The sequence below is a fragment of the Palaemon carinicauda genome, chromosome 17 (assembly GCF_036898095.1).
Source record: "Palaemon carinicauda isolate YSFRI2023 chromosome 17, ASM3689809v2, whole genome shotgun sequence".
NCBI lineage: Eukaryota > Metazoa > Arthropoda > Malacostraca > Decapoda > Palaemonidae > Palaemon > Palaemon carinicauda.
The window spans coordinates 55,978,340-55,994,263 of record NC_090741.1 but is presented as its reverse complement, the minus strand read 5'-3'; the positions used below and the strand labels follow the sequence as shown (position 1 = coordinate 55,994,263).

The following is a 15,924-nucleotide window of genomic DNA, read 5'->3' as shown; positions in this document are numbered from 1 at the left end:
CGCAATGAGTCGCTATATCCGTACATAAATACGTATTGCAAATGGCAGTTTTCTTACCAGTCACGTAAATCAACAAAGATGAGTTTCTTGAACTTCAACAATACGTCTCCCGAGTCCCAAGTTCCCAACGACTCTGGGAAAAGGAGCCAGGTGTGGTGACGTCACTGAGAGTCGTCAGCCAGTCTCGCAAGAAGTTGGTTGAGAGAGAGAGAGAGAGAGAGAGAGAGAGAGAGAGAGAGAGAGATCCTGCAACACTTTCTGGGTTAGTTTTGCCGCAGGATTCCTGTGGTGTGGATCCTTTTTAGTGTGTGTGAGGAGTTTTCGCAAATTGTGATTACAGGTAAAAATCTTCTAGTTCATACAGTTAAAACTCCTTAAACGATTGATATAATATTGCATTACGAATTGAAATTAATGTGATGTTTGTTTGAAATAGATATATTAGTTTTAAATTAATCTACAGTGTGATAGGGATACATAAACACTTTTGTTTATTAACTCAAAAGGTGGAAATTTAAACTAAAGTAGCTTAGTGCCATAGCCTCTGTACTATGGCCTTCCACTCTCTGGGAGTGGAGTTCTCTTGCTTGAGGGTACACTCGGTTACATTATTCTATCTTATTTTTCTTCCTCTTGATTTTTTTAAATATATCATAATCTATATATGAAAGATCTTTTTAATGTTGTTACTTTTCTTATAATATTTTATATTGTTCATTAATTCTCTTGTAGTTTATTAATTTATTTCCTTTCCTAATTGAGCTATTTGTCCCAGTTGGAGCCCTTGGGCTTATAGCATCATGCTTTTCCAACTAGGTTTGTAGCTTAGTAATAATAATGATAATAATTGTAATTATAATAATAACAATAATAATTCACATATAATCCATCGTCGCTAGGACAATTCATCTTTTTTTTTTTTTTTTTTTTTTTTTTTGCTTCGGTTTTAAGGTAGAAAAGGGGAGCATTAAAAGCGACCTATATAATTATCCTAAGCATTACAAATGTAAACATGAGACTGAATAAACAATAACATTTCTGAGACCTGAAAAAAGTTTTTTTTTTTTTTTTTTTTTTGGGGGGGGTGTTTATGTCGAGCCTTCGTCAACAGACTTTGCTCAAAAGCACCCCATATGCATGGAAGTCTTAAGAAAATAAATAGCCTGTTTTGGGCCACTGGACTTGATCCAAATAACTGCTATAATGGGAAACATCTCTTATAAAAGTCAAAATAAAACTGAATTTAATGAAAATGATAATAATTTGTCTAAATATATTTTCGTATTCCCAAGTAAAGATTTTCTTCAACTTAAGGTCCCTAACATTTTCCTTTGCATGTGTAAAGGTGAAAATCCTACAGGCCAAAGTTAAGAAAATACAGGAACCGTAGTTGTTGAACCAAGTTAGTTATACAATAAAGGAAAAAGATCATACAATAGAGAAAATTGCTATAAAACAGAGAAAAAGACCATACAATAGAGAAAAGACCATACAATAGAAAAAAGACCATACAATAGAAATTAAGATCACGCAATACAGAATAAAGATCATACGATAGTGAAAAGACAATAAAAAAAGAAAAAAAAGACCATACAATAGAGAAAAAAGACCAGACAATAGAAAAAAAGACCATATAATACAGAAAAAAGACCATACAATAGAGAAAAAACACCAAACAATATAGAAAAAAGATCATACTATAAATAAAAAAGACCATACAATGCAGAATAAAGACCATACAATAGAAAACAGACCATACAATACAGAACAAGGACCATACAATAGAAAACAGACCATACAATGCAGAAAAAGACCATACAAGTAAATACCTTACAATACAGAAAAAGACCATAAAATAGATGGAAAAAAAAAAGAGCTGAAATGTCAACAGATTAAATTATAAGTGATAAGACTGGCATCGTCTCCCATTCATATTGTGAAGAGTTTTCGTAACAGAAAATGCTTTTATTAATAAATGGAACGTTGTCTGTGTTATTGGTTGCTAGGCGAACCAAACGAAATTTGTGTCTAATTTAGAAGTCGTCCTTGTAGGTAGTGCTGAATTAGATATTCAGGCAATCCCAAGCAACTGGGGACGTGTTTGGGAACTATCGTTTCCAGACAGAACTAGTTTTTTTCGTGCCTGGTTCTTGCATTGTCTTATATTTCTTTGATGTTCAAAAGATTTGGCTTCACCTAATAGGACGTATTGTCCTGGAATTTATGAAACTTTTTAGAAAATTCGTCTTCGACATTGTTTTTTTTTAGTGGGTTTCAAGATTTTAATTAGGAGATATGAATATAAGAACATTTGCTTTTATCTCAATTCTTATAAATTTCTGGAGTTTTTATTAATATCATAACTTCTATTCTGTTTAAAATGTCACTTAATATTCACTAACCCTTTCAGTATGGCGGTTAACTTGAGTCAGCGGCATCTGCTGGCGACCTTTATGCTGAGCAGCGTGTTTGGCGCCATTTTCTCCTCTCCGGTGACAACAACGCCAGATCCAGCCATTCCTCCCTCCAACTTATCAAGCATTTCCCCGCCACTGTCGTCGTCTTCATCATCATCATCCTCTTTCATAGCCACATCATCCCATACGTCAACGTCCATATCGTCGTCCTCCTCGTCTTCGTCAGCAGAGAGCGAGACGCCACAACAAGATGCATCGTTCATTTCAGAAGTAGTGTCAGGGCCGAGCTCAGATGCTACAGATGTGAATACATTGGTACTACACTCATCTCCAGCATCGGAGGAAGCCACACTGTCGAAACCTCCTTCATTATTATCTACATCTGACCTTGATTCCACATCGGAAGATAGTCTCTTATCAAATTCTACACATACTGATGAAGCATTGCATTCACTAGATATTTTCACTACATCTCCAGTTGAATCTTTGCCATCGAATCAGTTGTTAACACTCCAGACTGAACATCCAGTGACGTCTACTTCACATACGCCACTTCAGTCCGAAAATATTTCATCTCCCACACTTGAATCACTAGAATCATTCACACACAATTCATTGTTGTCCTCATCATCACTATCACCTTCATCAGAAGCACCACTTACTACAGTACCATCACTATCTACAACCGAAGCCTCACTGGTCAATGAATCGTCTCTGTTACCAGTTGAATCGCGTTCTTCATTATCGTTGTCCATTGCTCCGGAAGGGCCAGAGGCTCTTTTACCCTTCATTCTTCAGTTACAAGAAGATAATGCCACGGCTGAATCTGAGACTATTCATACAGAAACTCTACATTCATCAAAATCCTCCAGTGAAGAGTTTAATAACTTGACCAAAGAATTCTTTAGTTGGAAACTTGAGGATAGTCCGGAATATGCTTCTCAGGTAAGAGGAATGGGACAGCATTGCTTTACCAACTTATCTTCTATCTTTATTCAATTGAATTTGTGACTTACAATACTTGATCAAATAACTGTCTATGTAGAGATCCATAATCCCACTTCTATTGACATTTGAAGCTGCTGATGTCATGATTGTCTATTCCTTTACAATAGGTCGGTATTAACGAAGACAATGCTGCTCATCTCGACGACCTTAGTCCAGAGAATTTCCAGCAAAAAAAGGTAAGGATATTCTTGGCAATCAATGTTTCCTAGCAGAAGTAGGACTCTATTCAAAATCAATTTCAATTGTAAGTCGTTAATACATTTAATAAGATGATATAACTGGTAAAATTGCTGTTTTATCAACCTCAAACATTTTTTATGGAATAATCCACCAAACTTCAAAAACGATCTGCTGAGAAGCATGATCTGGTGGCAATCAGCTTTATGGGGATGATAAGTTGGTCATTCTCCTTTTCCGTTAGAGAGGTTAGTTCCAGACGCTAACCACCTTTCTGTTCTCAGCATGCATTTTGCCTAGTATACAATTCTTATACCCTTTTTTTGTCCACCATGGCAGTGATCAACCACAGTAGACTGTTTCCAAAGCACGCTATTCACTACTCAAGACAGTGTTTACGTACTTTGAATCTGTTTATTACTGGAGGTTTAATATCATATAAGGTCATTGACCTCTGAAGTTTTAATACCACTCTTGAAATAATTATTTGCACAAACTCTTTTCCTAGATTCCCTCAATTGTTCAATGCCTTAACTATTTTCCCCTGTTGGGGCCCTTGGGCTTATAGCATCCTGCTTTTCCAATTAGAGTTGTAGCTTAACTACTACTACTAATAATAAAAAATACCAAGACCTACGAAGTGAATTGAGAAGACTATGGAATAAGAAAGTAGAAGTGATGCCAATAATCATAGGAGCACTAGGGACCATACCTAAGCCATTGAAAAGGAATCTTAAGAAGGTGGGAGCCGATATAGCCCCAAGCCTGGTGTAGAAGAAGAGCGTGCTACATAAAACAGCACAAGTAGTGAGGAAAGAGATGGACAAGGAATCTTAAGAAGGTAGGAACTGATATAGCCCTAGGATTTGTGTTGAAGACAGTGCTACTGAAAACGGAACATATAGTGAGGAAAGTGAAGGATTCCTAAGGAAGCTGGATGTTACACAGAACCCCACGCTATAAAACATAGTCTCTGTAGACTGTGATTAAAATAAATAATAATAATATAGCATAATTATCACTAATCTGTTCATCTTAATGCATTTCTTCTTCTGTTGCAGTTGAGAACTGAGGAGTTCCTAGAAAGAGCCAAGAACATAAACGCGACTGAACTGTCAGAAATCGAGGCTCTGAATCATAGGATATTCATCGAAGATTTGAGTTCCTTCCTCAGGAATTCTAAATACATAAGGTACAATTTAACCTATTTTCTTGGTTTTTCTTTATATATGTGTGATAAGTAGATGTATTTCTTTTATATATTTGCAGTTAAAAGTGTGAAATTTATATATTTTTTAATAATTTTATTACCTTTTTCGGTTTCAGTTTCTTCATGCCGATAAACGTCATGGGAGGACCACATCAACTTCTTCCTTATATCTTGAAGAAAGCAACAGTCTTCGAGTCATTTAACGACTACAAGAAACTGATATCCAGGTAAGAGAGAGAGAGAGAGAGAGAGAGAGAGAGAGAGAGAGAGAGAGAGAGAGAGAGATTTAGTGAAAAATAATTCTTAGTGAGAGATTTTTAGTGGGGGATGATTTTTAGTGAAAGGGAAAATATCTTTAGTGAGAGAGAAAACATTATCTCTCAATTCTCTTTTGTGTGTGAGAGAATATCTTTAGTAGGAGAGAGAATTTGTAGTAAAAGAGAATACCTTTACTGAGTGATTGTTTAGTGAGAGAGAGAGAATTTTTAGTGAGAGAGAGAGTATCTATAGTGAGAGAGAATATCTTTAGTGAGAGAGAATATCTTTAGTGAGAGAATATCTTTTGAGAGTGAAAGATTATCTCTTAACTCTCTCTTGTGTGTGTGAGCGAGAGTATCTTCAGTGAGAGAGAAAGAATATATTTAGTGAGAGTGAGAGAATTTTAGTGAGAGAGAGTGTCTTTATTGAGAGAGAATACCTTTGAAGAGGGAGAATTTTTAGTGAGCGAGAGATAATATCTTCTGAGAGAAAGATTATCTCTTAATTCTGTTTTGTGTGTGTATGAGAGAGAGAGAGAGAGAGAGAGAGAGAGAGAGAGAGAGAGAGAGGAGAGAGAGAGAGAGAGAGAGAGAGAGATTATATCTTTAGTAAGAGAGAACTTGTAGTGAAAGAGTATCTTCAGTGAGACAGTGAGTGAATATCTTTAGTGAGAGAGAGAGAATATCTTGAGAGAAAAGTTATCTCTTTTAATTCTCTGGTGAGAGAGAGAGAGAGAGAGAGAGAGAGAGAGAGAGAGAGAGAGAGAGAGAGAGAGAGAGAGAGGAGAGAGAGAGAGAGAGAGAGAGAGATGTTTGATAGTGAAATATTATCTCTCAATTCTCTTGTGTTTGTGAGAGAGAGAGAGAGAGAGAGAGAGAGAGAGAGAGAGAGAGAGAGAGATGTTTTGAGAATGAAAGATTATCTCTTAATTCTCTTGTGTGTGTCTGTGTGTGTGTGTGTGTGAGAGAGAGAGAGAGAGAGAGAGAGAGAGAGAAGAGAGAGAGAGAGAGAGAGATGTTTTGAGAATGAAAGATTATCTCTTAATTCTCTTGTGTGTGTGAGAGAGAGAGAGAGAGAGAGAGAGAGAGAGAGAGAGAGAGAGAGAGAGAGAGAGAGATTACTTTAGTGAGAAAGAATATCTTTTGAAAGTGAAAGATTATCTCTTAATTCTCTCGTGAGAGAGAGAGAGAGAGAGAGAGAGAGAGAGAGAGAGAGAGAGAGAGAGAGAGAGAGAGAGAGAGAGAGAGAGAGAAGGTTATCATGAACAAACTGCTTTTTATAGTGTGGGCTGAAAGTTTGCCTTAAAAAGGGATCTGGTTAACTACATTCACTTCGCACCTTAATCTGCAAACGCCAAATTAAATGCCAGCCAAAGATCTAATCGGAAAACTGGTAAAACACGACGTAAAATTCGCGTCTTGTTTTCTCATATTATTGACTATCTCGTATCAATTATCGTCCAGTTTTACGTTTAATTGTGTCTTTATAAACTCGTTCTCAGCGAAGCTTAAGATAAGAATGAGTGGTCCAGTATTATTATAGCTCAGTTTGTCCTTTTATCTTGAGTAGTTTAACGAGTCTCTGTATTTATAAACTTTCTTAAATTGAATTTAGGTTCAAATCTTTATAAATAATCGTTATTATTATTATTATTATTATATTATTATTATTATTATTATTATTATTATTATTATTATTATTATTATTATTATTATTATTCATTTGGCTAGTAAATATCACTTTTATAATAATAATAATAATAATAATAATAATAATAATAATAATTATAATAATTACAATGATAATAATGATAATTATAATAATAATAATAATGATAATTATAACAATAATAATAATAATAATAATAACAATAATAATAATAATAATAATAATAATTATAATAATATTATTCCCACATATGGCCTCCAATATCACGATATTCGAATATATTCTTTATATCAGCAACGCTATCTATGATATAAAATCAACATCGCTTGCAATAATGAATTAGTTACGAACATTCATCTCCCAAAACCTCGAAAATATAACAAATGTCTTCAAAACTCAAATAAGTAACTATGCCTCCTAATATCTGAAATACGAAATTGTCCTCTTGTAATAGGGAGATGTCTCGAAAAACCTCGAAAATATAACAAATGTCTTCCAAATTCAAACGAACAATTATGACTCCTAATATCTGAAATAACAAATTGTCCCTCAATAATAGGGAGATGTCTTAAAAAACCACGAAAAAATCGCAAATGTCTTCCAAACTCAAACAAACAATTATGACTCCTAATATCTGAAAACCAAAATGTCTCCCACCATAGAGATACGAAAACTTTCACTAAAGAAAAGAAACATTACATTTTACTAATTCCAAGAAATAGGCCGAGTGGTAGTTTTCCTTGCCTGGTGATTGCCAGACTGGGATTAGAGTCCCGCTCCACAACCCGTTAGTTCCTGTAAACTCACCGTCCTTGTGAACTTAGGAAGGGGTGGGTGGGAGAGCCTAAAGGTCTTTCTGTCGAGTTATCAGCAGGCATTGCCTGGCCCCCTCTAGATCTAGCTTGAGTGAAGAGGGGCTTGGACGCTGATCATATGTAATATGTTCAGTCTGTAGGGCATTGTCATGCTTGATAGGGCAATGTCACTGTCCCTTGCCTCTGTCATACATGATGCCAGAAAACCTCAAATCAATAAATCAATCAATCATGAGCGGGCTTTAAACCTTCAAACCTGAATATAAACGTCTATACCTAAAAAGTATTATAACTTTTAATACCAGTACATATTTACGCAACCTTCATACTTGTTACTAAATATATTTGTTTACAAACAGGTACCGGGATTTCCCACGACAAGCTGACCAGTTTTTGGAAATTATGAGAGGAAACATGGCAGATGGTCTGATGCCATCCAATTGGTCTTTGGTAAGTAGCTTTTATTTATTAAGATAGATCCAAGGATATTAGCTTTTAATGTGATTGGATGAGCATACGTGTAGAGGTAGTTTCAATGGTATCGGGGTATTGATATTTATTATCTATAAGTAACTGAGTGCAAGACCTTTCATATACTGTATATAATGTTGTTAACGAAAAAATATAAACTAACAAAATATTTGCCATTTACTTAACATTATGATTATTTTCAAAGTACTGCTGCGTACTTGTACTTTGATGTACTTTATCCAAAATGTTACAGATTCATCCAAGGGTTATACCCAATATGGCTACCAAATTTGGTCAAAATCGGTATACTAGTTTTTGTTAAAGTTGCTCACAAACAAACAAATAAACGACAGGAGTGAATACATACCCAGTCGTGATTTAGGTTCCCCAAATCAGAGGTATATACACTAACATATCCCTCTCTTATCTACTGTGCAACAGATCGGAGCGATAGACCAGATTGGTGAACTTCTGGTGCCCCACAATGAATCTACTTTCTACGAGCCATTTAAACATATATCAATCAACATTACCCTGGAACAAATGTAAGATTGTTTTTCTAATTATATGTTGAGTTGTATTCTTCTACTGAAGCTATGAGAATGATTTTATAATGGGAAATTCTAATTCATCTGGGCTTCTACTGTACTGTTGTAAAGTCTTTTCTGAACTGTGATCTAACCATTCTTTGTAAAAGGTCTATTTTTATCAGTTTAGAAAATAACATGGGTATTATATTACTACTATTACTACTACTACTACTACTACTACTACCTATTTCTTACATTAAAGTTATAATATTATGCACTGATCTAATTGCTAGTCTTCCATCTTTATCACTTGCGAAAATAACAGGTGTTTTATACTACTACTACTACTACTACTACTACTACTACTACTACTACTACTAATCAATATATTCCTTACATCAAGGTTACAATCCTACACGCTGATCTAATTGATAGAGTCCTCTCCTTTTTCTGACTGATATTTGGGCTTTGGTATAAGAAATTACAGTTATATTTATGAATTTGATATAAATTATCCGGCTTTCATATCAATAAGTATTTTCGATAAAACAAATTAACTAGTTCATTTTTTATCCATATAAAATATTTGTTATGGTAAAAAAAAATGTATTATATGATTAATCCAATTTTTCATTTACAGCGATGCTCTGAGACAAGAGGCACAACCCGTCGTGGAAGCGCTTCTATCATCTTTCAGGAAATTGAGAGATTTCATCCAGGTTAGCTACTTTTCCATTTTTGGTATCAATTTAACTAAAGTAATAACTAGAAAGTAACTAATGGCAATAAACGCATGTGTAGTTAAACACCGATTTTAATGAAAGTTGGCTGTTGGAAATATTTATCGTTAAGACGTTTTCTATCAAGCCTTTCATGATCATGTAGTGATCTTCGGGTTAAAATATTTTACGTCTGGTCTCTCATAATGGGAAACAATGAATTTCCAAAAACTATACATCTCTAATTAAGTAAAAATAGATTGAACTTCTAGCAATTTGTTCAGATCTCTTTTAGAACATGAAAAGATTAATTCTCCAGACTCTTGTATAGGTCTCTCATGGAGTGGAAACAAAATGAAGTTCCAGAAAATTTGCATAGACCTCAGGTGGAGTACAAAAAGATTGAACTTCCAGAAACTTATACATACAGTAAATCTCTGATAGAACAGAAACTAATTGCACTTCCAGAAACTTGTGTATACAGTAGATCTCTGGTAGAATAAAAACATACTGAACTTCCAGAAACTTGGGTATAGAGTAGATCTCTGGTTGAATATTAACAGATTGAACTTCCATAAACTTTTGTATACAGTCGATCTCTGGTAAAAAAGAAATATATGGAACTTCCAGAAACTTGCATAGATCTCTGGTAGAACAGAACCAGACTGAACTTCCAGAAACTTACGATGATCTCTGGTAGAATAGTAACAGATTGAACTTCCAGAAACTTACGATGATCTCTGGTAGAATAGTAACAGATTGAACTTCCAGAAACTGAAGTAGATCTCTGGTAGAGTACAGAAAAGCAGAGTTTCCAGAAACTTGAACCACTGTATTTTCCAGGATGAATATTATCCAGCAGCCAGACCAGAAGTTGGCGTCTCTTCCTTGCCAGGCGGACTTGAGTATTATCAGGCCTGCCTACAGTTTCACACCTCCACAAACATGACCCCTCAGGAGGTTCATGATGTGGGTCTCAGCGAAGTGGACAGGATTCACAAGGAAGTGGAACAGGTGAGAGAGAGATAGTTTCACGAGAGATCTATTTGTTCAAGACATTCATGAAATTATAAAAACCATAATTTCATTACCATTTTGTTGGATTAACGTAGCTCATGCTCACACATCGTTTAACACTCTTTTGTTGCAGACCGCAGTGGATCTTGGCATGGCCAACAAAACATTGGCTCAGATCAGTGACGTCCTTAAGAAAGAGCCGGAGATGAAGTTCTCGAGCAAAGAAGATCTTTTGGACTCTTACAGGAGTGCTGTTTATAACAAGATTTATCCACTGATGGACCAAATCATTGATGATATTCCTGCCATCAATGTCACGTAAGACTATTCTTTGTCAGTTTATTCTTATTAGTCTTCATAAACATATTCTTGAATTATTTATTTATGACTGCTTCACTCGTCAGTACCATGGAGGTATAACATTTCTTTATTCTTTTAACGTTACTCTATACGCCAGTGTCACATAAATTTCTTTTATTCTTATAACTGATTCAGTCATCATCAATTATGTTGTATATTCTTTCATATATTTGCAGCATTCATCCTAAAGATATTAATTATTTCAGTACTTTGAAGTCCTTTTCATTTTAGTAATGTTTCTCTCACCGACATACATGTTTTAGTAATATTTCTGGTATTGACGTAAATGATATAGTAATGTTTCTGGTATTGATGTAAAACATGTTTTAGTAATGTTTCTGGTATTGACGTAAATGATTTAGTAATGTTTCTGGTATTGATGTAAAACATGTTTTAGTAATGTTTTTGGTATTGACGTACAACATGATTTAGTAATGTTTCTGGTATTGATGTAAAACATGTTTTAGAAATGTTTCTGGTATTGACGTACATGATTTATTAACATTTTTGGTATTGACGTACAAAATGTTTTTGCAATGCTTCTGGTATCGACATCACATTGGGAATACTTTCAAAATAATTATTTTTATATAAAATTATTTCGTATTTCATTCCACTTATCAGAATTGAGGAAAACGTCGCGGGAGACGGTTATGCATCGTATTCAGATCCTCCAAGTGATGGATCCCGCCCCGGAACCTTCTACTTGAACGCCAACATTTATGATCATCAGTAAGTACTGTAAATGTCTTGGAAGGTTGTATGAATCTCATTTATAATTGTAACCATCCTCGTGCATGACAATTAAGCTTGCATTTTAATTTGTGTATATATTTAAGCTTGTGTCCCCTTTTGTGCAAGTTCTTTATGACTGTATCCCCTATCACTATTGAAATTTAGGCTTGTATCCCATTTCACTATTGTTCTTTAGGCTTGTATTTTAACTCATGAACATCCTATAAGATTCTATTATGACTCATGAAGGTCCTTTGGTCTTCTATTTTAACTCATGAATGTCTTTAGGGTTTGTAACCATTCTTATGGGTGTCTTATAGGCTTGTAGCCCCTCTTATAAATGTTCTTTTGAACTGCTGTGCGGAGTCTTTCCATAACCGTCAGGTAAAGGTTCTATCAGTAGATAATAATGAATCCTTACATATCTCAACGTGTAAAAAACTAGGATTTAAAATATTTGACAGTAAAACAATCAAAAAAGTATTCTATTAAACTTAAAAACTTTTGTAAAATATCAACTGTTCTTTCTTCAATCTCACCAGCCGGAGGTACGAAATAACCGCCCTGTCTTTGCATGAGGCAGTCCCAGGTCACCACTTGCAAGCGATCTTACAGTTGGGGGACTCCAGTCTCCCAGAGTACCGGAAAAATCCAGATTTCCTCCGCTATGCAGACATACCAGCAAAGCTCCCTATGCATACAGCGTTCACGGAAGGGTGGGGACTCTACTCTGAATTCCTGGGAAATGAGCTCGGCCTCTATGAAGACCCTCACCAAAGGTGAGGTTATTTGTCACTTCTAGTGTCTCGTTTCACCTATCAAAGTCCTTTATAAGCTTAGATCGTAAGGTATGAGAATTTGCACCCATTTATTAACAACCTCCACTCAATCATTTGAGCTTTTGATTGTCCATTAATCTGCTTGTACTGATCTCAAAATATTGTCAAAGATTTTAATTGTCTTTCTATGGTATACAAATTTAAAGGAAACTCCCTGAATTCCGAGATAAATTTGGACGTGGATGAAGATCCATTTGTTTTCATCTCTGACTGAATTTGAAGTTTAAAATTGTTTCAAATTGAAAAAAAAAGACATTTAACTTTCTCCAGAATTGGTCGCCACTCCTTTGAAATGCTAAGAGCCTGTCGCCTGGTCGTCGACACGGGCATGCATGCTCTGGGATGGTCTCGGGATAAAGCCATCAACTACCTCTTGGAGAACACTGCCATGAGCAAGAAGGCCATTGAGGTAAGGAAAACATTCCAGGGTCTTCTGTAGTATCTCTAAACATTTGTGTTCGAAGAGATCTAGCAAGAGTACACAAATTAAATCTTTTGCGTTAGTATTTTGTTACCTTGATTATGTGTAGGCTTCTTGATTTCTGTCATTTTGTTATAAGAACAAATGAATCAATTAGATGTTTGTCCATTTTTCTATTTACTGTTTTATCCAATCTCATTCCCCTCCCCATTCCCGCTGACTTTTCCAGAACCAAATAGACCGTTACATCACTTGGCCGGGGCAAGCCACAGCCTACAAAATAGGAGAGATCAAGATAAGGATGCTCAGGGAAAAGGCAGAGAAGGAATTGGGCGAGTTCTTCAGATTACAAGACTTCCATGCGACAATCCTCAAGTGTTACGGACCCTTGAACATCTTAGAGGAATGCGTCGACACTTACATTCAAAGGTACATTGTCAGAAATACAAAAAATGAAAGCATAATCGTCTGATGAAGGTGGTATTAAACACAGTTTAAAATAGTCTTCCTAAATGGAATGGTCGTTGTTGTTTTGTAATAAAAATTAATTTAAAAGGATGGATATCTTTTCTTAAGATTTTACCTTGTTAGGGGGGAAGGGCGGTTGTGGTAGTCTATTGGAAACAGTCTCATAGAACTTGAACCCTGCTCAAGCCCAATAGCTTACTTAGTTTGCCTCATTTAATTCTATCTAAAACTGCACCGAGAAGTAGCCGTAGTAGTACCAGTAGCTACGTAGAAAACTACTCAAAGGAGTAGCAGTAGTAGTAAAAGTAGCTATAATAAATATAGCAGTAGCGTCTGCAGCCTCGCTGTCCTTGTGAGCTAGGGATGGGATAATTGTGAGAGCCTACTGACCTAACAGCTGAGTCATCAGCAGGACACTAGCCTGAATCAAGTTATTTTCCCCATTACGTTCTCCATAACACAAATTCTTTTGACTACTGTATATTTAAGTAAAAACAATTATGGGATTTTTATCTTCGTAGTTTGTAAGCTAAATATTCAAAGAAACCCGTATATTAAGAAATCATCCGGATGAAAATGCATCCATATCCTCTTTTCTCAGCTTTGACACAGAATATCTTACAATCAATTAGTGTCAGGTAAGCTTATTCCAAAGAAATGCTATGAAATAACAGTTGGATTCTTTTTACAAGCTCTGAAATGCTATGAAAATAGCCGTTTCATTCTTTTAAAAGCTCTCAAATCCTATGAAAGAGCAGCCTCTTTCTTTTAAAGCTCTCAAATCCTATAAAAGAGCAGCCTCTGTCTTTTAAAGCTCTGAAATGCTATGAAAAAAAAAACATTTTCTTCTTTTCTTCTACGTTTTTTCTCGATTAAAAGCACACAGCACTGGCATATGATCCCCCAAGCAGAATAAGAGCAGCCTTCTACAAACAACAGTGCTATCATTGTCATTACCACTACTAAAGATGTAACCCTACCTGGAAAAGCAAAATTCTAAATGCCAAAGGGCCCTAACAGAGAAAGCTACCCAATGCAGAAAGCAAATTGATTAGTAACAAATAAACCATAAAATCTCAACATTTGAAGATATTGCTGAAATCTGGCACCACTTCTTATACATCATAATTATGCAGAGTGGGATCCAAGCTTACCTACATCCTTCCTCTCACTGTTAATGTCAATGCTAATTATTCTTTTGGCCCCTTGCTGTTTACATCTCCATCACAACTGCCAGGCCAACTGTTCCCAGTCTGAATACTGCACAAGTGGACAAGATAACACCTGATAGAATCATCAGGAGGGATTGAGAAATGGGACAGGTGTTTGTGTTAAAGTTAAAAATAACAATTTCCGCATGATGAAAAGAAGAGATGGGGGTAGTTTTGGTGAAAGGGTCAACATTTTCTATCATTCTGTCTTCCACATGTGCTTATCCATCGGTTTATTGATTATGATGAATTTTAACTAATTAAGAAATTAGGAAAAAAGATGTGATTTGTTTAATTCATAGACAGGCGTGGTTTATTCACCTATATTCGCTTTAAAACAGAAAAATATGAGAAAATATCAGCCAAAAAGAAAGTTCTTCGGACCCATTTGGGAAATTCGACCTTGAACTGGGTGACCAAGTCAAGGGGTCAATTGTAACATTTCATGAATAACCTCCCAGCAAAAGCACAGCTGGAAGCAACCTCTCTACCTTTAGTAATCTATCACTTTTAGAAACTTAAAAAACTTTGCAGACTTTATCAGCCCTACCACCTGTGCGAACACACCTTCGCAAATTTGTCTGCGGATACATATCGCTACTCCACAGTTTATAGGAACTACTTTGGACAGAGGACCCTCCTTGTTTACCTGTCATATATGATGCAATGTTGATAAACTTATGCAGGAATAAGTGTAAACCTAAAAATAAAAGCTGATTTGATCAGTTGGACACAGAAATTCAAGGCAAGACATGCTCTGAGGAAGTGTCCTTTCCACACTCTTAGTGCGCGGCTAGTAACCAAGCAATGTGTAGGGAGGGATGGTATCAGTGGACGGCGAAGCTACACGCAGGAAATCTCCGCTCAGTAAGGGTGTGACAAGGTACGCTTCCTTGGGGTGAGGTGTGCCAGGAATTCTTGTGTGCAAACAACAAATGCTGCTGTTTCTAGTTCACAGTCCGTATTAGTGTTGGTGGGAAATGTTTGTCTGATCACCCACAGCAAACCAACCTAGTATGGGCTGCCCTCCCTAGTACAGCTAGCAAACCCTTTCGCCACATGAAGGTGTTCCCACTCAGAATGGATATATATATATATATATATATATATATATATATATATATATATATATATATATATATGTATGTATATGTATATGTATATATATCTATATCTATATATATATATATATATATATATATATATATATATATATATATATATATATATATATATATATATATATATATATATGATGTATCATAGCGTGAATGATACGATTGTGTTTTCGTTCTCTAAGACATTAAAGTTACCTTATCGGAGACCTTTATACATTTGAAGATTAGATAAAAGATACTACGTAAGAGAACAATGAAACTATCTCTATTCGTGAGATATCAAATTAATTGTTTGACGGAGAGAAACGAAATGAAAAAGTTCTGACAAAACCATGAACTAATGTTTGTTATTGCTCAATAACAAAAAAAGCTTCTTTAGAAGTATATCTTCGTTCAAAACTTGACCCAAAAGATCATGGGGCGTCTTACTGTTGTTCATGTTGACATTCAAATGATATTAACGAATCAACGCCAATTTTAAA

General features: G+C 35.4%; 1 protein-coding gene across 1 annotated transcript; it reads left to right on the top strand.

Annotated features, from left to right (window-relative positions):
• The first annotated feature begins 208 nt into the window (after window positions 1-208).
• Window positions 209-13,203, top strand: LOC137656765 (uncharacterized). Its single transcript, XM_068391030.1, has 14 exons — window positions 209-340; window positions 2,411-3,362; window positions 3,533-3,601; window positions 4,664-4,794; window positions 4,929-5,039; window positions 7,913-8,003; window positions 8,466-8,569; window positions 9,195-9,273; window positions 10,117-10,287; window positions 10,424-10,608; window positions 11,275-11,382; window positions 11,928-12,164; window positions 12,495-12,633; window positions 12,875-13,203. Exons 2-14 carry the CDS (start codon window positions 2,412-2,414, stop codon window positions 13,115-13,117), a joined length of 2,619 nt encoding a protein of 872 aa, XP_068247131.1. The 5' UTR covers window positions 209-340; window position 2,411; the 3' UTR covers window positions 13,118-13,203.
• Window positions 13,204-15,924: the final 2,721 nt, after the last annotated feature.